The sequence below is a fragment of the Ruditapes philippinarum genome, unplaced genomic scaffold, assembly GCF_026571515.1.
Source record: "Ruditapes philippinarum isolate M1 unplaced genomic scaffold, ASM2657151v2 ctg1366_1_1_1_1, whole genome shotgun sequence".
Taxonomy (NCBI): Eukaryota; Metazoa; Mollusca; class Bivalvia; order Venerida; family Veneridae; genus Ruditapes; species Ruditapes philippinarum.
This window is the reverse complement of record NW_026867297.1, coordinates 353,893-378,133: the sequence shown is the minus strand read 5'-3', so window position 1 is coordinate 378,133 and position 24,241 is coordinate 353,893. Positions and strand designations below refer to the sequence as shown.

At 33.4% G+C, this 24,241-nt stretch overlaps 1 protein-coding gene across 3 annotated transcripts; it reads left to right on the top strand.

Moving 5' to 3' along the window:
* The first annotated feature begins 1,086 nt into the window (after positions 1-1,086).
* Positions 1,087-22,433, top strand: LOC132735580 (ABC transporter G family member 20-like). Of its 3 annotated transcripts, XM_060722539.1 has the most exons (21): positions 1,087-1,131; positions 2,557-2,785; positions 3,534-3,693; positions 4,343-4,497; positions 5,723-5,830; positions 6,705-6,804; positions 7,557-7,631; positions 8,055-8,135; positions 9,036-9,262; positions 9,966-10,140; positions 10,753-10,862; positions 13,899-13,969; positions 14,261-14,376; positions 15,161-15,231; positions 15,551-15,639; positions 16,153-16,256; positions 16,928-17,000; positions 17,776-17,862; positions 18,217-18,321; positions 19,347-19,471; positions 19,791-22,433. In XM_060722539.1, exons 2-20 carry the CDS (start codon positions 2,616-2,618, stop codon positions 19,451-19,453), a joined length of 2,184 nt encoding a protein of 727 aa, XP_060578522.1. In that variant the 5' UTR covers positions 1,087-1,131; positions 2,557-2,615; the 3' UTR covers positions 19,454-19,471; positions 19,791-22,433. The 3 variants fall into 3 exon arrangements, with proteins under 3 accessions (XP_060578522.1, XP_060578520.1, XP_060578523.1); XM_060722537.1 differs by having other exon boundaries at positions 19,347-22,433; XM_060722540.1 differs by having other exon boundaries at positions 6,705-6,808; positions 7,561-7,631; positions 19,347-22,433.
* Positions 22,434-24,241: the final 1,808 nt, after the last annotated feature.

The window sequence follows — 24,241 nt, the reverse complement described above, 5'->3', positions numbered from 1 at the left end:
AATGTTTGATCTTATCTCGGTGGTCAGTCCATCTTACCAACTTTCCTCGGTAACTTACTGGTAATTACCAATTTCCTAGTGAGTCACTGACTATAAATCCCACATGATTTCTGAATCAGCAGTGACGGACAAATGAGCAATAGGCACAAATCCCATTAGATTCAAAGTCTGAGATCAATAATCACAATACATATATACATGTATATGACTTTAATAACTTCAATTTTCATATCACATTAGTTGTAAGTTTACTAAAATCTGGATCGATTTGATCATTCTTTATCTGAACAACAACTGTTACATACTAGTATAAATGGTGATAGGCCTGTAATGTCAATAGGATATTTGTGTGGCAAGTTGGCGCATAATGCTTGCAGTCTGACGACTCTATTACCTGGCTATTGAAATTGGCACATATGCTTGCAGTTTGCTGGCTAGTTGAACAAACCTCGGTTTTTTATAATATTTCACAATGTAATAACTTATCACATACCCATACCGCTTTTGCTAATCCATATTGGTATTGGTATGCTCCAATGGTATTGCATGCCTGTGTATATATTTTAAAGCCATGTCATTTGCGTTAAACAAACATAGCCTAAATGTAAGCGCTATACTATATTCATGTCAACGAAAAAAGAAAAAAAAAATTTCAGTGTTCACAGTTGTAATAAACAGAATTTATACATGTGTATTTGTATAGTTTCAGTACTAAATTTATTGAACTAGTTGAAAAAAATTTTGGTCACAGAGGCTTGCATAATATGATTTAGGAGTTCAGTACTGAACCTATACACTCATTTAATATACTCTTTTGTACAATGAAACTGTTAGTGTTAATTGACAGGTATAAATAATTTTATTGTTTGAGCAATATTGACACTATCGCAATCTATCCTAGACCCAAATATAGTCCACCAGTGGTAATAATACATAGAAAGATAAAACAAATCCTTTGAAATATAATCTGTGTCATTAAGAAAGATTTTAAAAAGATCCTGAACAATCAAAGACATTAATAGTTCATTGGTATCATCAAACTAGGGAAAAAACTTAGTGGTGTTCAACCACCAAACATGACATTTTTACATTACATCGTGTACATTGCACCGTCTCTTTGGGAAACTGAAAGTAAGTTATTTGACACATTTTGTGTTATTGAAATTTGTTGCTATTTACAACAATTTAGTGATAAATACTACATTATGTATGTAGTATGAATTTAACATGTTCACTGCAGACTTTCAGTTTTAATGATTAAATAGCTTTTATGAACTGTATTAACATGCGAAATCAGGTTCATAAAAAGAATGAATTATATAAGTTTATCTGTTCAGGCAAGACATGGAAACCCGTACATTTAATGATTCACACATATTTGATGTAATAATTTCTGTTCTATTCTTTTGTCAATGTGTTTACAATCGCCTTCCTGCTAGTTATAAACGTTAGAATCATGTAGAAAGTTGTAGATCATATTAAAACTACTATTTCTGCTATCAATATAATTGAAACATTTATGGACATTGCAGAAAATTGTATTGCAGACTCACTAATAGTTCCTTTCCTACCATCAAAAACTTACATAACCTTGTCAAAATTATCTTGATGTCTCTGACAAGTCTTATTAAATAATATCAATAAGACTAGTCAAAATATATTGACGTGCCAAAGCTTGATTCTGAGATATTTTCGTTCTGGGGCAGAAAGTAGAGGCGAGATATTGCCCAGACACGAAAATAGCACAATATCTCGTCGCGCAGTACAATTAGTTGGACTAGTTAGATGTCAAAGAGACATCAGGATAGTTTTGATGGTAGGATAGGAACTAGCCTAATTAATTAGGCATAAATGGTTTGACATGGTTTAATAACAAACTGTTTTTTTTTCCTTACTAAATCGTCATACTGTTTTGGGAAAAAGACACTGTCTGTCCAAAACTATCTTGATGTCTTTTTGACAAGTCTAATTAGCTCAAAATGTTCATGTCAAAATCAGCCTTCAGAGACATTAGTAATTTAGAAATTAATTCAATTTAAGAATTAATTTTTTAAAACCATTGATAATGATTTAAACAAATAAATTTATAATAAAACAAATTTTCGCATTTTGCTATTAAACCCAAAACACAGTTTTAATTGAAGTCTTGCCAAAATCGTAGAAATCCTTTGTTATTTGCACATGTTAATATCTGAAAAATGGATCAATGTGAGGATAGACCTGATTTCCTGACTGATAGGTATTTATTTTTAGGATACACTAACACATGCATAGTCCTAAAATGTGACATTGCTTTGTGATATTTTCCCTTCTTGGCAGGCTTGCCGGACATGAGTTTTAATAAGTGCGTACATCTACTATTTTGGACTACAATGTTATACATTGTATAAAATATGCATTGATTTCATAATTTTTATGTGTTAATACTGTTACTTAAAAGGGCAAGTGCTAATTAATTTTAGATAATATAGCTATAAAGTACATTAAGTACATCTAAAAGACTCCTTTCTTCTGCTTTGTCACAAAACTTTTGTTGAACTGTTGTTTTTTTCATAGGCTATTAGTGTACATTTGGGTATGCTGTTTCTACTGAAGTATTTATAACATTAGAAGTCATGGCATCACTCCAGGACCATGATATAAGTCATCATTCATCAAGTAGACCAAGTCGTCAGAATCATTATAAACAATTTCCTGCAGCAATATGGGGACGGGATATCAACAAATCTTACGGAAAACTATGTGTTCTCAATAATCTACATATAACTGTGCCAAGAGGGAGTATGTAAGTGTGTTTGATTTTCAATACGTAATAGTCTTTCCTTAATGTTATGTTTATGTTATACACCAGTTAGTTACAACACCATTTTTTAAAACCATCGTGTGAGGGTATGAGGGAGGTGTGCAGAAAAGAGGCAGAGGCAAGTGTGTGAGGCAAATGAGCCAAACTTTTACCTTCTATTCGCAAAATAGCATGAGTTATTTCAAACTTGAATTGTTACTTGAGTTATGTTGATTTTCCCATGTGACGGTTCTTGCAAGGTTGGCCTTTAATAATGACATTGGGTTTGATAATAGAAAGTCAAAGCTATTGATAGCAAAACATTCTATCAATGTTAAAAGAGCACTTTGAGCAGAGCAAGATCAGCAGACACTTTAGCCGTCGTATCATGGTCTGCACTGTTATCTTTTCAGTCAGTATATATTTTGAAATTTTCCAAAAAAATAATGAAACAGTGAATGTTTTTTTTATAGATTAAAAAATAGACATGTTCATTTGATAAATATAGCATGATAAGCATGGATGGGGTAATCAGTTAATGGTAATATTCTGTAATCAATTACTCAAACACAAGTTATTAAATGTATTCAGTTACTTATCTGAATGTAACTTAATTTATTCAATTAATATATCTGTGAAATAATGTATGTCTGTATTCTTGATTACTTTTTGATTATCATTGATAAGAGTTAAAATTTTAATTTAATTTGTAACACATTGTTCATTCATATTTCCTTTGCTCCTGTTTTAGATATGGCTTACTGGGACCTAGTGGGTGTGGTAAAACTACATTGCTACGATGTGTGATTGGACGTCTACATGTTGACAGTGGTCATGTGATAGTTTTAGGGGACAAACCTGGAGCTAGAGGTCATAAGGTGCCTGGGAGCATGGTTGGATATATGCCACAAGTATGTATATATGTACATAATTTAGACTAAGCTATAGTCTTCAAGATTTGGTCCTTGACTTACTTTTGTTCTCTAGAAAGAGTATTACAAATACAGGTATATTATAATTAAGTTTCTACAGTCTGACTTTACAAGAATGAAGAAGGAACATTTTTAAGATCTCATTTTGGAATCATTTTACTCCTCTTGGGGTCAACTGTGCAAAAATTCAAACTGACAAAAAGCTGATGTCACATTTCTTTGAAATAAAGTACATGTACATTTTGTATACTTCTTTGTTCTGAAATATGATATGGACCATGAGGTTTCTATTTCCATACTTTTGGGAGCCTTTGTGGTCAAGTGTATATGGTTGACTTAGAATGTTTTGCCCTTAACTGTTTTGTGTTAGATCCCTGCCAGGAACTTTGGAATCTTTCATTTTTCAAAAATTTCAAGGTAGCTTATGGAACGTGTGTGACTGTATTCAGTGCCAAGTTGTGCCTGAAATAATGCATCGAAAGCTTCCTGAGAACTTCCTCTGACATCGAAACTGTAAAATTACCACCTGACTTTCACAGTGAAGCAAAACTTCTCTTTACTTTTGTCATTATATGGGTCCAGTGTTTTTGTATAATGCAATAGTAAGCATTTATGTTTTTATCTTCAGGAAACAGCATTATTTACAGATCTCACTATAGCAGAAACATTGAAGTATTTCGGTACATTACATGGAATGACCAATGAACAGATTAAACTCAGAACAGATTTTCTTATAGATTTTTTGACTCTACCAGAGAAAAGTAGACTCATCTGTCAACTAAGGTAAGGTTTCATCTGTCAAGTAAGTTGATGTTCGTCTGTCAACTAAGGTGAGGTTCATCTGTCAACAGTCAGTAAGACTCATCTGTCAACTAAGGTAAGGTTTTATATGTCAACTAAGGTGAGATTCACTTGTCACCTAGGTGAGGTTCATCTGTTAGCTAAGATGAGGTTCATTTGTCAACTTAAGTGAGGTTCATCTGTCAAATAAAGTAACGTTCATCTGTAAACTAAGGTAAAAATTCAAACTGTCAACCAAGGTCATGTTAATCTGTCAGTAAAGGTGACGTTTATCTGTCGACCAAGATAAGGTTTCATCTGTCAACTAAGGTGAGGTTTCGTCTGTCAACTAAGTTAAGGTTTGTCTGTTAACTTAGGTAAGGTTTGACTGTCAGCTAAGAAAATCTTCAGCTGTCAACTAAGATGAGATATCTGTCAATTAAGGTAAGGTTCCATCTGTCAACTAAGATGAGGTTCATCTGTCATCTAAGGTAAATTTCACTCTCAACTAAGGTATGGTTCATCTGTCAACTAAGGTGAGGTTCATCTGTCAATTAAGGTAAGGTTCCATCTGTCAACTAAGATGAGGTTCATCTGTCAACTAAGGTAAGATTTATATGTCAACTAAGTTGAGGTTTGTCAAGCTGTCCCCAACTTTTACGATCTCTTAGTTTTGTTGATTTTGCAGAAGTACACTGATTTATATGCATTAGCATTCTCATTAAAACATATTTTTTACTTCCAATTTTGAAAAAGTTCATTTATATATGGACTATGCTGTTGAGAAGAAATAACAAATGAAATGAATAATATTAACCTTGCATCAAATTTTTGCTATAAGACCGTCAGAGAAAAAGGTCATATGATATGAAATTAAAAATCTGCAAGTTACATTGTTTTCTTTTATCAAAGCATGCCTATATGCATGATTTTAAGCAATAGTGATTTCCTTTGTTAAAATCACAGACCATGGGTAAGGTAACTTGAGTGTTTCTGTACTGAAAAGAAATTCATGCCCCTTATTAAATTAAAAATGCCTGTTCCAATGAACAAGAGATTGAAACGCAGTACACAGTCATTAAAACCTTGATGCTATATTTAGATTTACCAATGCAGTTATAACTCATCATATATAAGAGTCAAATGTATTTAAACTATTCGGGAACACAAATTCTGGTAATGTCTCTAATTTTTGAAAGATTAAAATGTTTTAGTGTTGTGTTTACAGTGGCGGTCAGATGAGGCGGGTGTCTTTCTCTGTGGCTCTCTTGCATGAACCAGAATTACTTATTCTAGATGAACCAACTGTAGGTGTGGATCCTTTACTCAGGGAAAGGTAGGTGGATGATATATGAATTTGAAGACAAATTTGATAACTGAATTTATATTGATTTACTGATACGTAGTGTATGTACATTGTTTACCTTTAACATTTATGAGAACTGTCATTTGTTGAGAAAAGGGAAACCTATGAAATTTTGTAAATTTGGCAGTTATTATAATGTTAATATGTACTTAAAAATTGTTTTAATGTAGGATTAAGGATCATTTCCTGAACTATTTTCTGCTTGTTTTATAAAAAAAATTGGGATCATTTGGTGAATAATTTTGCTTGTTCTATATAGAATCTGGGATCATTTGGTGAATTATTTTCTGCTTGTTTTATATAAAATCTGGGATCATTTGGTGAATTATTTTCTGCTTGTTTTATATAGAATCTGGGATCATTTGGTGAATTATTTTCTGCTTGTTTTATATAGAATATGGGATCATTTGGTGAATTATTTTCTGCTTGTTTTATATAGAATCTGGGATCATTTGGTGAATAATTTTCTGCTTGTTTTATATAGAATCTGGGATCATTTGGTGAATTATTTTCTGCTTGTTTTATATAGAATATGAGATCATTTGGTGAATAATTTTCTGCTTGTTTTATATAGAATCTGGGATCATTTGGTGAATTATTTTCTGCTTGTTTTATATAGAATATGAGATCATTTGGTGAATTATTTTCTGCTTGTTTTATATAGAATCTGGGATCATTTGGTGAATTATTTTCTGCTTGTTTTATATAGAATCTGGGATCATTTGGTGAATTATTTTCTGCTTGTTTTATATAGAATCTGGGATCATTTGGTGAATTATTTTCTGCTTGTTTTGTATAGAATATGAGATCATTTGGTGAATTATTTTCTGCTTGTTTTATATAGAATCTGGGATCATTTGGTGAATATTACTAGTCATACACAGAATCAGGTGACCATTATACTGACCACACATTACATAGAGGAGGCTAGACAAGCTGACAAGGTTGGTTAATAATTGAATATTTTATAATACTATTTCTGGTAACTAGAATGTACTCTCATATTGGTTGGTAAAAGTGGTTTCGATGGCTTACAATTTTAAGCTTGTCTATTTAGCTTAATATAATGTAACTGTACCTGGATATGTGATATCATGTTCTGATTTACAGTTGAATGTTGATTCCTCAAAACTATTATTGGATTTAGGAGAAAGTTCAAGTTTTCATTGGTTTCGAGCTTTCATAGGTACATTTCTTATTTTTGGGGACTGGTGGTGGTGATGTTGGTAGTTTTCACTCTGGATCACGGCAGTTAGCCACATTGAATTTACCATATCACCGTTCAGCTAAGACATCATTCCTGGCAGGCTGTCAAGCAGTTTACCAGTACTAGATGCCTTCACTTTCGTAAGAAATTGTTAATTTCATGCCAGAGCAGAGGTACAGTGTGAATGACCGTAAAAAGGATTTCATGAGCAACCCAATGAAAGTGACCTGCACCATCCGGGAGACGAACAAGGGTGGCCTGATTCACAGTCCAACGCCCTACCTATTGAGGTAACCAGATGGCCTTTTGTGGGGACTGTTTGTCATGGTGGTATTTAAAGTTAGTATTGGTCTAGGCTTGTTATATATTGGACACATTTGCGCATTCTGAGTGCAATTAATTAAATGATATATTTTAAGATTATTTACTAAAAATTTCTTTTATTCTGAAGATTTAATTAAATTATGATTTTATTTATTCCATTTGAAGGTAGGCTTTATGAGAAATGGTAGAATTCTAGCAGAGGAAGAGCCTATGAAAGCCATAGAGAAATATCATATGACAGTAAGAAGTTTATACATGTATAATTTACCCATAATATACCCCATGCATATAGTTTTTAAAGCTGCATGCCTCCACATTATGATAAATTTTATGATTAGTTCAGAAATGATTCAATTCAATTAAATACTGATAATGTCAAGGAATAAAGTAATATTAAAGCTACTTGAAGGAACTACCAATCCATAAAAAAACACCTGAAATGTGTTAATATATGCAAAATAGCCTTAACTTTGTACAGGATAGGTGCCATGTTGTTAGTTGCTGTCAAGTGTGTCAAGATTTCAACATTACTATATTTATCTAAAAAAAAAAATGTAAGATGTAATATTATTGATGCTGTTATAATGTATGTACTTTGAAATGCTTGCTTGTGAAAGGTCATTAACATGTATTTTACATTAAAATGGAAACGCAATATTTCAGAGTTTAGAGAATGTGTTTCTAAAGTTGTGTCAGGATGATATAGAGGGTACTCCAGCAGATCTTGCTCAAGATACCAAACAGGTAGACAATTTAATTTGTTAACATAATAGGTAGAATACACTTTAACATTCAATTTTGTTTGTTGGGTTTTATGTCAGACCGACACAGTATAGCTTTACTGGTGGAGGAAGAACTCAGGTGCCCTTCCTTGAATTATTTCAGGCACGAACGGGCACCTGATAAGAACCACCAACGTTTCGTAAGCTAGCTGGATAGCTTCCTCACATGAAAGAATCCGAAGTCCCTGTCGGGATTCGAACCCACAGCGGTGAGGGGCAAGTGGTTTGAAGTCAACGACCTTAACCACACGACCACGGACACCCCTTTAACGTTCAATTTTAACATTCAATAAACTTGTATGCTCATATACAACATAGTACAGTTAAAGTAAGAAGTAGTAAGAAAAATTATTACATATCCAGTCACAACTTGCTCGAAAATGAAGTGACAAGTTGGTGACCAATGGATTTCATGTCATATAGTTACAAGTGAGGTTTTACACACGCATTATAAGGCTGCAAAGGAATGGTCAACTGTTCACTGCATACCTATAGAAAAGCGGAATAACCTGCTACCTAGACGAATGTCTGTTCAGATATGGTAGTTGTTGAAATTAAAGGGGAAGCATTATGGCAGGAAAATTCCATTATGTCAGTAGTAGTAGTATTCATTTAATATTATGACAGGAAGGGTGCGCTTCAGTCATTGACATTGAGACAAATACTGACAGGTCCTTCAACATGGTAAAATTTTAATGTCGCAGACCTGATATATTTAGGGTTATGCGTGGATTACTGCACTAAATTAGGAAACAGTGGGTAGAATTAGATAAGATTGAATTTTGATAGATCAGATGTTTTGAAATGCTTTTATGAATATACATGTGATTGTATTTTGAATAAGCAACATTTATATTTTCAGTATTCAGAAGTTCACGTTAATCATAGTGGAGGTGGGTTAGGTAATGGAAACATTGTTGTCCCTCGTTCAGACACTGACGATGATGATGTACCATTGTTAGACTCGGAAAATGTTATGCCCCCTGTAAAGAAACACTCCAAGTGGTCTGTTCCTATAGGTATGCCCAGTGGTAGGAACATTCTGGCTCAGTTTATCAAGAATCTCAACATTATGAAAAGAAAGATAGCGTAAGATATGTTCTTTTTTATCTTAAAGACACATTAAGCCTTAAAAATAAATGCCTTATTTTTTCTCCAGAAAGGGTAAATATGTGTTTTACACTGTTTTAAAAATGGATTTACAGCTTGTTAAATCTTTGTTTCCAAGGATCATATTTGTTACCGAGGAGTATTTGAGTATCTTGCTCACATCTTTGTTGCCAGGGAACCTCTTTGTTGCCAGGGAACTTTTTTGTTGCCAGGGAACATTTTTGTTACCAGGGAGCATCTTCATTACCGGGGAGCATTTGTGTTACCTGCTGTAAGTCTTTGTTCCCAGGAAAATTTTTGTTGGCATGGAACATTTTTGTTGGCATGGAACATTTTTGTAGCCAGGGAACATTTTTGTTACCTGGAAGCATCTGTGTTACCTGTAATCATCTTTCTTACCAATACTCTTGTTTATATCAGTCCATGTAACCACTGAGAGATAGTGTTGTTCTGTATTTGTTACAAATGTTCTTGTTTATTTCAGATTCCTGTTATTTCAATTTATGTTGCTTGGGAACATCTTTATTACCAATATTCTTGTTTGTTTCAGATTCCTGTTATTTCAGTTCATGTTTTTTGGGAACATCTTTATTACCAATATTCTTGTTTGTTTCAGATTCCTGTTATTTCAGTTCATGTTTTTGGGGAACATCTTTATTACCAATATTCTTGTTTGTTTCAGATTCCTATTATTTCAGTTCATGTTACCACTTGTAGAAATAGTTCTATTTTGTGTTTGTATTGGTAATGATCCATTTGGACTTCATATAGCTGTTATCAATAAAGACCAAGGAATTCTAGGCTTCAATATGGGGACAGCCTTCCTACAATCTATAGACAATCATACTATAATTCAGGTATTGTATTTACACATGTTTCAGGGGGTTGGGAGAGCTAAGTAGTCAAGGTATCTGCCTCTCAAGCCAGGGGTCATGGGTTCGAGCCTTACTCTTATCATAACCATGTTTCCAGATATGACACCAGTACTTGTTAAGAACAAGATTCATTAATAATCATTTCAGAAACTACAAGCTTTAATGAATATTTCTAAATGTTTGTTTACAATTATATAGAAGTAATTTAGAAAGTTTAAGAGTAAATATATAAATTTTTTGAAGGTTATCATTTATTTCAAGATCTGTAGAATAAGAAAATATTTTCATATTGTAAGGTTGGATTAATACATGTGTTTTAATACGTTTAGAAGGTAATGTTTATTTTACAGATATTCTTTATGTTCAAAGATTATTTTAGGATATTCATTAAGTTAAAGGATTATTTTACGGATATTTATTAAGGTAAAAGATTATTTAAGGATATATTTGAAGTTTCGGGATCTTTACAAGGTATTAACCAAGTATGTTTTTGTTTGAAAATATTCATGCAGCTGAAAAAAAAAGTTGTTTGATATATTTTTTCAGGATAAGGATTATTTCAGGATATTCATTGATTTTAATGACCTATTTCAGGATGATTATACAGATAAAGGTTATGAAGCAGCATTCAGATCAGTACAACAAGCTAAAACTTGGGGGCTTGTCAGTATAGGAGAAAATTTTACTACAGATCTTATGCTACGGTAAGTTACACATGCTTTTTATCCCTTGAACCCCATTTAAATCCTTTTAATCCTGTTAAATCCTAAATTATAAGCCTTTGCCACCAGTATAGAAACAGGCTAGCTTGCTTTTTTTAGGACCCAAAAGTTACTAGCCTTTAGTCAGTGTATCATGTTTTTTATTCCTGACCTTTTTGAACTGAAAATAATTAGCCTGGAATCTGTAGAGTCAGGTCAGCTTGCTTTTTATACGCCCTGGCGGGCGGGCGGGCGGGCGGCGTCCAATTTTGTCCGGAGCATATCTCCTACATGTATGGAGGGATTTTAATGAAACTTCATAGAAATGTTCACCACTATGAGGAGCAGTGTCGAGCACATGAACCAGGTCTCTAGGTCAAAGGTCAAGGTCACACTTAGAGCTCATTGAAAAATGCTTGTCCGGAGCAAAACTTCCACATGTATAGAGGGATTTCAATATTACTTGGCACAAATGTTCACCATTGTGAGGTGGAGTGTCGCGTGCAAGATTCAGGTCCTTGCGGCCAAGGTCAAGGTCACACATAGAGGTCAAAGTTCAGATAAAAATATGAAGATGTGTATATGGACCATTTAGTCATCATTTATTGAGGGATTGTAACACAAATGGTCATTATCAAGACTATGGCTGTGATACATATAATTTAGGTCAATATATACAAGGTCAAGGTCACTAAAGATGATGAAAAATCCAGATTTTGTAAATAGAATTTAATCAAAGGGGGACAACAAAGTTATTACTTTGTTCATAAATGACTTACACAATTACTCCCCTTGATCTACTTTCACTTTCAATTCTAAAAATAGAATTTAATCAAAGGGCATAAAATAATCCTCTTTCTTGGACTTGAGTATGTTCTAAAGAATGTAACATTTATTTACACATGTTTCATTCATTGGTCAAGATTCTTAACTATGATAACTATGGTGTTCTGTATACTTGGTATTTGTTCATAAATATCATACAGTAATTACCTTATCAAATGTAAATACTTTCTCATAGAAATTTAATTATATTTTAATTTTCAAGTAAATATCAGTTCAGCTCTCCTACATGTATGGAGGGATTTTCATGAAACTTCATAGAAATGTTCACCACTATGAGGAGCAGTGTCGCGCACATGAACCAGGTCTCTAGGTCAAAGGTCAAGGTCACACTTGGAGCTCATTGAAAAATGCTTGTCCGGAGCAAAACTTCCACATGTATAGAGGGATTTCAATATTACTTGGCACAAATGTTCACCATTGTGAGGTGGAGTGTCGTGCGCAAGATTCAGGTCCTTGCGGCCAAGGTCAAGGTCACACAAAGAGGTCAAAGTTTAGATAAAAATATGAAGATGTGTATAGGGACGATTTAATCATCATTTATTGAGGGATTGTAACACAAATGGTCATTATCATGACTACGGCTGTGACACATGTACTTTAGGTCAATATATGCAAGGTCAAGGTCACTAAAGATGGTGAAATATCCAGATTTTGTCTGGAGCATATCTACTACATGTATGGAAGAATTTTTATAATACTTTATGGAAATGTTCACCACCATGATATGTATTGCTCCATGCATGATCCAGGTCTCCAGGTCAAAGGTCAAGGTCACGAGCTCATTGAAAAAACGCTTGTCCGGAGCAAAACTTCTACATTCATAGGGGGATTTCAATATAACTTGGCACAAATGTTCACCATTGTGAGGCTGAGTGTCGCACGCAAAATTCAGATCCCTGCGACCAAAGTCAATGTTACACATAGAGGTCAAAGTTCAGATAAAAATTTGAAGATGTGTGTAGGGACCATTTAGTCATCATTTATTGATGGATTGTAGCACAAATGGTAACTATCATGACTACAGGTGTGACACATTTAATATAGGTTAATATTTGCAAGGTCAAGGTCACTGGAGATGATTAAATATCCAGATGTTGTCCAGAGCATATTTTCTACATGCATGGAGGAATTTTAATGTTACTTTATAGAATTGTTCACCACCATGAGACGTAGTGCCCTGCACATAAACCAAGTCTCTAGGTCAAAGGTGAAGGTCACAGTTAGAGCTCATAGAAAAACGCTTGTCTGGAGCAAAACTTCTACATGCATAGAGGGATTTCAATATAATTTGGCACAAATGTTCATCATTGTGAGGCTGAGTGCCGTGCATAAAATTCAGGTCCCTGCAACCAAGGTCAAGGTCACACATCCTGTGCATATCTTCCCTACTGATTTGTTTTAAGGTTCATTTAACAACACAGTGCCAAGAATAAAAACTTGCTTGCGAGATAACACTTATCCATAATGCCCCCATCTCCATCTAAAGCTTTCGTAAACGGGCGTATTTTGTGACTATGGCACCCTTGTTATACCTTAGCCTTTGCCACCAATATAAAATCAGGCCAGCTTGCTTTAAAAGCTTTGATCCTGCTGGAGTAAGACATCTCTTTATCCCTTTGTTCAGCAATTTTCTCTATATTCCTTTGGTCAGCAAACTTTCTATTTGTTTCTTTGTTCTGCAAAATTTCTCTTTATTCCTTTGCTCAGTAAACTTTCTCTTTATTTCTTTGGTCAGCAAAATTTCTCTTTTTTCCTTTATAAAGCTAAATTTCGCTTTATTTCTTTGCTCAACAAATTTTCTCTTCATTCTTTTGCTTTGCAAAATTTCTCTTTATTCCTTTGCCAATCAATCTTTTTTTATTTCTTTGCCAAGCAAACTTTTTTTATTCCTTTGTTCAGCAAAATTTTGTTTTATTTCTTTGCTAAACAAATTTTCTCTTCATTTCTTTGTTTATCAAAACATCTCTTTATTCCTTTGTTCAGCAGAATTTCTTTATTCCTTTGCTCAGAAAAACTTCTCTTTATTCCTTTGCTTGCAAAATTTCTCTTTATTACACATTGTTCAGCAATGAATGTCACATGTTTATATAAGGGAAGATTATTATGAGGTTATTAGTGCTTATATCAAATTGCGGGCAGAAAAAAGATATTTTGAAATGCAGTTAAAATGATATATTTCAATATATTTACCAGGTTTCAGGGAGGTAATTTATCAGATTCTGTAATAGATGGCAGTTCAATAAAGCTCCAGTTGGACTCTACTAGTAAGAATATTATTAAATTTGTGCTTTGTAGATACTTTTCAAATTGTGTAACCCAGCCAAAAAAAAAATTTATATTTTTAAAATCACAATTTGAAACTTGTCTAATATTTTTTTTAGTTTGTGATTATACAAAATGTAGTTTTCATGTAGGATTTGTTCAATAAGTATAGATGTTTAACTCCAGAATTTAGAATGTATGAGAATTTTCAGGCTAACCTGGGGATTCAAACATATTTTTACAGTTGTATCTTTGTGGTGTTGCATTAATTAATGATAAATATTTTATTTTAGATGAACAAGTGGCCATTGTGTTAATGAAGAAGATTACAGATGCTTTTGAGTTATTTGCCAAAGAAATGCTGACAAAGATGAAGATAAATCCTAAATTAGCTAGTCTACCTATTGAGGTTTGTATGTTACGGACTTCTTTGACATTATGTAGATAAGAGTTATCTGCCCGCTTAGTTAATAGATAGAAAATCTGATAAGTAAGAAAATCTGATAAGTAATCCAGGCCTTGAGGTAACAAAACTTCTTTTTGCACTCAGTCTCAAATCTCAGGATTTTCATTGGTCGGTGGACATTTTGTTGCAGTGTCCAACCAATCAAATACCTGATATCTGAGTTTGAGCTTCGAGAAGTTTTTTATAACCTCAGACCCAGGTGTTGCTGGTTCATTCGTCTGGCACAGCATAATTTCTCTGTGACAATTGATCTTGAACATTGAGTCTAATAGTCAAAATTCTCTCACCGCTGATTCAGAGATTATGTGGGATTAGTAGTCAGTCACTTGTGGAGAAGTTGGTATTTACTTGTAAGTTATCAAGTTAGACGAGTCAATCCCCAAGATATGGCCAAAAAATAAATGTTAATGTGGTTTTGAAATGATACATACTACTAGATTCTCACAACTTGTTGAGATCTATTTTATTCCATTCTTATCTGTTTTATATTTTATTGATGTATAAACTAATGAGAATATTGTATTTCTATGAAAATATGCCCCATATGATGCAATTCAGTCTGTGCTCTTTTTGATCTTTTCCATTCTGTTGTAATTTTTTCTTTTCTATTGATGTTTCCCATGTTATAGTCTCATTAAGTTATTTGAAAATATTTAGTTACTCTTTATAGAGATATATAAGAAATTCACTTAAATCAAATACACAATGTCGTCACAATTATTTCCAGATGTTGAAACCTGTATATGGTGATTTAGACGCAACTTTCACTGAATTTATGGCGCCAGGTGTCATAATCTCGTAAGTTGTCAAAATTCTGAAAATTTTTGCACAATGATGTTGCAGGTAATTTTACTTGTTTAACTTACAATGGAGCAAGTGTTGTTGACTATCACATTGTCTCGTCTGATATTTTGTCTCATATAAGTTTTATTAGCCATCATAAGATTTTAGGTGGAACCTACACAGATTCTAGATTTTACTTATCTTATGTAGAAATTTAACTCTAAAAATCCCTTTGAAAAAGTTTACATTTCAAATATATTCTCATTTTAGCTTTATAACATGAAATTATTTAGATCTTCATGTAAATTTATTTGATAATTTTTGTTATTTTCAGAATAACATTTTTCTTGGCGACTGGTTTGACAACGTTAGTGTTTATCATGGATAAAAAGTTAGGGATGTTAGATAGATGTCTTGCCTCAGGTAATTCAACTATTTAATAAGCTAGACTTTAAAAAAAAATAGGGTGCAGTTTTAGACTCATCCAGGCATGAGTGTCGCTGTCACACTTTGGTTAAGTTTTTTGTAGATATCTCCAAAACTACTAAATGGGATGAGTTGAAACATTGAATACATATTTGAGAGCATAATAGGTTGCCACTGTGCAATGCCCATAAGACCAGCGCTTTTTGAACTTGAAGAATGTTTTTTTGTTTTTTTTAAAATTCTCTTGTTTTACTGTAAAGCACCGAGAATAGTTGAGCATCCTGTCCTACTGGGCGTTTTGTTTTGTGAATAAAGACCACAAGTAAAAGTATATACATTTTTGTATCATGAAAACATTATATGTTTACTGTATGTATTGTAACTGGTATAACAATTTCTTAATATTTATATTTATCTATATAAAACTGAAGTTAAAAAGATATATCTTGTGTCTTTTTTTTTTTGGTGTTAATTTATTTTAAGACTTTATTTTCATTCTCATGTTTGTAGGTATGGTTTCATTTGAGATTATGTTAGCTCATATGATAACACAGATGTTGATTGTTGTTGTTCAAGTTGCTGTGCTACTAACAGTGGCCCTGCTTGTGTTCAATGTAAGTGTTACATTTTAGTGTTACTTTATTACAGGTATTTTTTTCTTTTCTTAACCTTATACCTCCTGAAACTGGAAGTAATAAGCCTTTGCCACATTCATGCAGTCTGAAAGGACTTAAATTTTCACTTTGATATCCCTAAAATTGATAATGGACAGTCCCAAACTTGAAGCTGGGCAAGTCCATTTTAGACATTAAGCTGATAAAAGTGTTAAGTGTTCGCTGAATTTATATTGAAGTGATAGTGGTGTTGGTAGTTTATACTCCGGATCATTTCAGGAAGTCACATTAAATTTACAAGAGCACAGTTCAGCCATTGCATCGTTTCTGGGCAGGCTGTCAAGTAGTTTATCAGTACTATTTGCTATCACTTTCATAAGGAACTGATTAACTTATGTACATGCCAGAGCCAAGCTACAACTTGGAAATGACTGTAGAAATGATTTTTTGATCAATCACAATCAAAATGACTTGCACCATTCGGGAATTGAACCAAGGTCGCTGGATTCAGAGTCAAATGCTCTACCTATTGAGCTAACCATACGATCCTTTTACATTGAAGTTTCATTAATACAACTATTAAAAGGGAAGCTCTGCTTTGTTTATTTGCTCATTTTCTTCAATATTTTTACAAAAAGATATTAGTAACTTTAATCTGTTTTTTTTTTCAGGTTCCATGTCTAGGTCCCTTGATATGGGTAATACTGTTAGTTCTAATTCAAGGTTTTCTAGGAATGGCTTTAGGTAAGTATTATGATACCTGAAAAAAACCCTAGAAGATATTTTATGCTACCTATAAAATAATGATAAGAATGGTTAAAGGTATATATTATGATACCTGAAAAAACCCTAGAAGATATTTTATGCTACCTATAAAATAATGATAAGAATGGTTAAAGGTATATATTATGATACCTGAAAAAACCCTAGAAGATATTTTATGCTACCTGTAAAATAATGATAAGAAAGGTTAAAGGTATATATTATGATACCTGAAAAATGCCTAGAAGAATTGTTTTTAGGTATATTTTGTGATACCAGTAATGTTATAATAAGAATGCCTTTTAAGGTTTTTAGGATAAGTATTTTGATACCTGAAAAATGGCTAGCAGATATTTTATGATACCTGTAAAATAATGATAAGAATCTGAATGGCATAAGGTATATATTATGATACCTAAAAAATGGCTGGAAGATATTTTATGATGCTTATAAAATAATGAATAAGAATGGCTTATATGGTATATGTTATGATTCCTGAAGAATGCCTAGCGAATTGTTTTAGGTATATTTTGTATACCAATTATATAATAATAAGAATGCCTATTTAAGGTTTTAGAGTAAATATCATGATATCTGAAAAATGGCTTGAAGAATGGATAAAGTATAGAGCTTGGTCTAATGGCACTGGTTATACAGAATGGCCTGGCCCTTTACTGATAGCAAATAAACCTGTCATGATAAAAAAACATTGACTTTACCTGAGGGTTCAAAATAATTAATGTTTTCTATGTTGTAGGTGTGGTATATTCTGCAGTATGTAATGATGAAAACTCAGCTATACAACTTGCCTTAGGCTCTTACTTTCCTTTGCTACTTATTAGTGGTAAGCTATAAATTTCATTTTAATTTCTAAAGAAACTCCACTGAGGCTACTTGACATGCCGTAACTGGAAGTCATTTTTCAAGAGTTGTATACCATTTGATGAAGGTCTGGACCAATAGCTTGTGTGCAAATTGCCCGAATAATCATATTTATTGTGCAAAATGACCAAAAATGAAACTTTGAAAACTTGCAATGCTTTTCACTCAAACTGGGACAAGAATCACAAAAAAAATCAATATTCAATTTAATTCTGTGTATATTTTTTACTATCTTTTCCTGATTTATCCGTTCATTTGTACTAGAATTTCAAAAATTATGTTTCAAGGGTTTTTGACATTTTGTGCTGTATTTCAGGTATTTTATGGCCTATAGAAGCGATGCCAATATGGTTGAGGTATGTCAGTTATGTTTCACCAATGACATTTGCTTGTGAAGCTATGAGATGTATACTTGCCAGAGGTAAGTTCAAATTTGGTTTACATATACAATGTTTATCAAATATACACAGACCATCTGCTTCCCCCTGATTGTTAGAGAGTGGGGTCTAATGTATGTAGATAAATGGATGATACACATTTTCGTGGATATTTTTGTTTAACTATAATACATCTAATTCCTTGTGCTGTCTTTGGCTGTATCCAATGGTTTATGAGGGGAATCTGACAGTAGCTCACATTAGTTAACTCTCTGCCAGTTCACAGTTGACTTGCAGTGAACCAAAGCAAAAAACAAAAAGATATTACCTAATAGGTGCTAATAATTCTTAAAAATAACAATCTGTTAAACCCTTTCCATGTTAAATATCTTAAATGGACTAGTTCATCTATCATTTTGGACAAAACCATTCAATATTTTTAGGAAAAATTTCAAAATAAGTGTGCAGTGCAGACCATGATTAGACAGTATAAATGTGCCAGCTGATCGTAGTCTGCATTAGTAACTTGGGTATAATCTGTTGCCACCAACAGACTGAGGGTTATATTCATTGTTAAGATCTACCAGATTTTGAAAAATTTCAATATGATACACTGTTTAAAGAGTCATCTTGGTAAGTTGAAGTAAATTTTATGTGGAGCAGCATCATCACGAATAAATATCACATGGCTTTCTAGCTTGTCTGTTTTGAAGAAAATATCAAGCTATTATTACGCTGTGGCATTTTTGTTGTCGCCATTGACGCCACGCAAAAACTTTAATGTAGCCCATCATTCAAACATTTAAAAAGGTATACTTGGAAAACTTGCTTATCATTACAAGTAGTTATTTGACAAGGGACATAATTCTGAAAGCAAAATTTGTTTTAGTTATGCCTCTTATTAACTTAGAATTTTTTACCTTTATTGTTGCTATACACATGTGTGATATGGGTTTTTGGTTATTTGTCAAATTTTTCTTGTAATAAGTTTTTGTCATATAATGATATGAGAATGAAGTTTTGTGTGAAAGTAAACTTAATTAACCAAATAAATGTTATTTTTTCATAGGACTAGATATAGCATATTTCGCAGTATGGCGAGGATATTTGGTGTCGTCTGGTTGGTGTGTGGTTATTGTCATCCTTGGTGGAGTGATACTACGAGTTAAGGAGTAAAATACTACACGACACGGAGTAATGTTCTTTGTTATACCTGTGAAAATCCCTTGTTATCTTTATTTACATTGAACTGAAAGAGACAGAGTTTAGGAAAAAAATAATGAATTGGGTTTAAATACAGTATGAAACAAAATTCACGATTGACTGTTCTGAACAGACTTTAACCAGGAGTATGAAACATGGAGTGAGGTACAATGTAACAAAGAAAAATTATACTATGGTACAAGGAGTGAACTAGTTTTATTGCTGTTTTGTCATAAATTGATAAACTCAGTATTAGTAGTGCATAATGTATTTTTTATAATTTGTCAAGCATTTGGATGCTGTGTTATAGTTGAGGAATAAGATACTACATAACAAGGAGCAGATACAACTTGACACAGAGTGACATTTGCGCTCTTGTTTAGAAATCTGTGATTATGTGACCACTGTGATATTGAAAACCTGAACAAAAAATCTATAAGTGGAAAATTCCAATAATAATAAGATTATTACATTAAATATTACTCCTAAAAATGATCTGGAACTTTATTATTATATATTTTAAATCTTTTAAAGGCCCATAATGTAAAGCCCCAAAAAAGTACCCTTTTATTTCTCGAAAAACTTAATTTTTGGTATCATGTTACAGTTTTAAAAAGATGTTACACGTTGACAGTCTTACATTTTGAAATATAGAACAGTAATGGTAACACAAAAATGATAATTGACAAAAACACTGGTGTTTTTTCTTTATGAGCTACTTTTTAATATGTTTTTGTTGTTGTTTTTTGTTGTTTTTTTGTTGTTGTTTTTTTCGAAAAAGAATAAGAGTTAAGTTGGAGTTAAAAAGTTGAAATGATATTATAATGTAAAGTGTCATTGTTTCTTAATATGTTTATCAGAATGGGACCAGTTTTGACTGTCAACACAGTCTGTTTGATTAATTGACCCTTCTTCCCCAGTATATTGTACATTAACATTAACCTTTGTCCAAATGGTGGCAACTGAATCTATTGATGCAACCAGTGCAGACTTAAATTATGGTCTTCAATCTACACAACTAACTCAGTAGGGACATCATCAGATTTGTAATCTAGGGGTCGCTGGTATGATCCTTGGGCAAGGCATAATTTCTCTGTGACTATTGCTCTCAGACATTGAGTCTTATTGTCCTGTGTCTCAGAACGTCCTGTGTCGCAGATACAGAAATAATGTCAAAAAAAAATGAGCCGCGTCACGACAAAACCAACATAATGGGTTTGCGACCAGCATGGATCCAGACCAGCCTGCGCATCCGCGCAGTCTGATCAGGATCCATGCTGTTCGCTATCAGTTTCTCTACTAATGCATAATGTATTTTCTTATCCTTCTTGAAAAAAAAGTAGAGGTATTGTTATAGTCGCGGCGGCGTTGCCGTTCGCAAACTTGTACCTGGATCATAACTTTTTTATTTCTTGGTGTATTGTCTTCATACTTGGCCACAACAACCCTTGGGACAAGACCTTTCAGTAGACCACACTAACATTGACCTTCATCCATAAATGACCTTGACCTTCAAGGTTAAAAGTCCAATTTGAATGGATTGTCTTCAAACTTGAACATAATAATCTTAAAGGATATCCCTTAAAAATAACCTGACAGACCTTGACCTTCACTCATAAATGACCTTGACTTTGAAGGTCAAATTATTGAAATTTTCATGTTTTTGGCTATTATTGGCTGTAACTTTGTTATTTTTGAATGGATTGTCTTCAAACTTGAACATAATAATCTTCAAGGATAACCCTTAAAAATAACCCGACAGACCTTGACCTTCACTCATGAATGACTTTGTTTTGGCTGTAACTGGCTGTTACTTTGCTATTATTGAAGGGATCAACTTCATATTATAACAGAACATACTTAAAAACTAGACCTTGTTGTTTATCGTGACTTCACCACGTGACTCCACCACGTGACTTCACAACGTGACTCCACCACGTGACTTCACAATATGACTCCACCACGTGACTTCACCACATGACTCCACCAAGTAACACCACCCTGTAACACCACCATGTGACTCCACCACGTGACTCCACAACGTGACTCCACCATGTGACTCCACCACGTGACTCCACCAAGTAACACCACCCTGTAACACCACCACATCACTCCACCACGTCACTCCACCACGTCACTCCACCACATAACACCACCCTGTAACACCACCACATGACTCCACCACACGTGACTTTACCACATGACTCCACCACGTGACTCCACCAGGTGTCTCCACCATGTGACTCCACCACATGACTACACCACGTGACTCCACCATGTGACTCCACCACGTGACTCCACCATGTGACACCACCACGTGACTTCACAACGTGACTCCACCACATGACTCCACCACGTGACACTAGCACGTGACACCACCACATGACTCCACCACAAGACACCACCACGAGACTCTACCACGTGACTCCACCACGTGACTCCACCACATGACTCCACCACGTGACTCTACCACGTGACACCACCACGTGACTCCACCACAAGACACCACCACGAGACTCTACCACGTGACACCACCATGTGACTTCGAATTGGTTGTCTCTATTTATATATATATAAATTAGTAAATTTATATAATAATAAAATATATAGACAAAACTAATGTGACAAAACAGAATGATTAATTTTATAAAAAAGGAAATGTTAATATTTTGTTCAAACATTTCTTTGTTTGCTTTTAGAGAAAGTAAAAAGTCGAGCGTTGCCCCCGCCCGGCGGTGGCTCTTGTTTTTTAGTTCATATTTGTTGTGTTTTTTTGTTCCAGAATCTATATTCGATGAGATTTTATTCATATAATTTTTAGATATCTATTTTACTACAATTTTTATAAAGTTATAGATACATTGTAATTAAAGAATGTTGATCAATACAGTTTAACACTTTGTATAAACTATCATTTTATTTGTTTATTTATTAAAAATGTTGAAAAGTGCAATTTGTTTTAATGTTTTGTTTTAGTTAATTAAAACATGGTTTATTTAAACATGGTAGATTGAGTAGAAAGTACTTCTGTGTCCACCTCCTGGAATTGAATACATTGTAGTACTGTTGTTGTGTGGAAATAGGATCTTTATCACCACAGGGCTTGAACCCAATATCCCTGGACTGGTCCAAAAATACATTGTCGCCACCTAACGTTTCACACTTCTTAGTGCTTGCGCATGTTACAGAACGACTTCATAAGCAGGTTTTATACATTATACTAAGTTAACTGTTTTATCGGTAGCAAACAACACAGTTCCACACTGGAACCCTTTTTTCACTTTTCAAAATCTCAAAACATTACATATGATTTTGACCAGTCAGCCGTCATCCTTTCCAACCCACTGAGGAAATGAATTTACATAAGTCTTAGACTTGTTTTCAAATCCTCTTCCGAATTTAATTAAGTTAAAAATTCTTTAGCATTGTATATCTTTAACTTATATCATCAGTCTTTCATGTATTTTATCATACAATGTATTCTGTTTGTAATGTATATTTATGTCTTGTAAATTCTGGAAATAAATATTGTTTAAACTAATATCCCTGGACTGAGAGGCAGAGCAAACCATAACAATATGTCACCATAATGATTTCCCTCATTTTGTTCAATAAAAGGCATTATGCGAAATTCTGTAATGTCCCATAAATATGTCAAAACAATTAAAACCATTCCACAAAAAATCTTAAACAATAAATTCATAATCAAGGGAGACAACCAGTGTAAGTATATCAACTTGTGACTTTTGAAGTTGTCTCCCAGTAACTACAAATAAGCAATTTCTTGGCCTTTTAAATATCTCACTCCTAACCTGAAACCAGTTTTCTATTATGCGTAGCAGTGACTTTGATCCTATAGGGCTCACAAGGTATCCAACGTGAGATTTTTAAAATGAATGCTTTACAACAAGTTTAATTAATACATCTTGTTCCTTAATCTTGTTATTTACTGGAAGATATCATGGAGCTATATATATATATATATATCTGTGACGATATTGACCTTGATCTAGGGGGCCAAAGCTTGCAGCACACCAAATTTCAATAAATATCTTATTCGTAAATCTAGTTATTGACAAGAAATCGATTTTCTAATTAGAAACGGGGACTTTGGCTTGGACCTTAGGGATCAAAAGCAATTCTTCCAGGTAGGTATTCACATCAGCTTACTATTCATCAAGTTTCATTACAACTTCAGTTATTGACCGGAAACCAATTTTCTATTTTTAGTAACAGTGAACTTGACCTAGAAAAGCAACTTTAAGCAAGGTCTTCACATAATCTTGCTTTATACCAAATTTGATCAGGATAAGTCGATCTGAACTTTAGTTAGTTACCGGAAACTTTCTGGTTTGACTCCCGCCGGCTTACACCAATCTAATTACCAGGGTTTTCAAAATTGAAAGAATTAAGGTTTTTTTGTGCCATTAATTATAGATCAACAAACTGTAATTGGACACATCAAATAAATAAATGTGGATGATAAATTTTACAACAAGAATACTATTCAATATCATAAAATGATATTTTAATTTATGGGATGATAAAACCAGCTAGACTGCAAATTGTTATAGCTCCATTAAATGTCAAAGAAAGAGATCATTACTGTGTCTAGTTTTTGGTACTAAAATTATTAATCATGTTAATAGACTTTGGTAAATCCTTAACCCATTACCCGATATACACGCCTTTTAACGCCATTTTCACCCCCCCCCCTTTTTATTGCCTCAAATGGTGAAAAAATGCCTTATTTAGGCCCCC

Excerpts from the sequence above, each read along its gene's own strand:
- LOC132735580 (XM_060722539.1), top strand. The coding sequence starts at position 2,616 with ATGGCATCACTCCAGGACCATGATATAAGTCATCATTCATCAAGTAGA. Across the intron at positions 5,831-6,704 it reads GATCCTTTACTCAGGGAAAG|AATCTGGGATCATTTGGTGA; the intron begins GTAGGTGGATGA and ends TGTTTTATATAG. Across the intron at positions 10,141-10,752 it reads ACAATCATACTATAATTCAG|GATGATTATACAGATAAAGG; the intron begins GTATTGTATTTA and ends GACCTATTTCAG.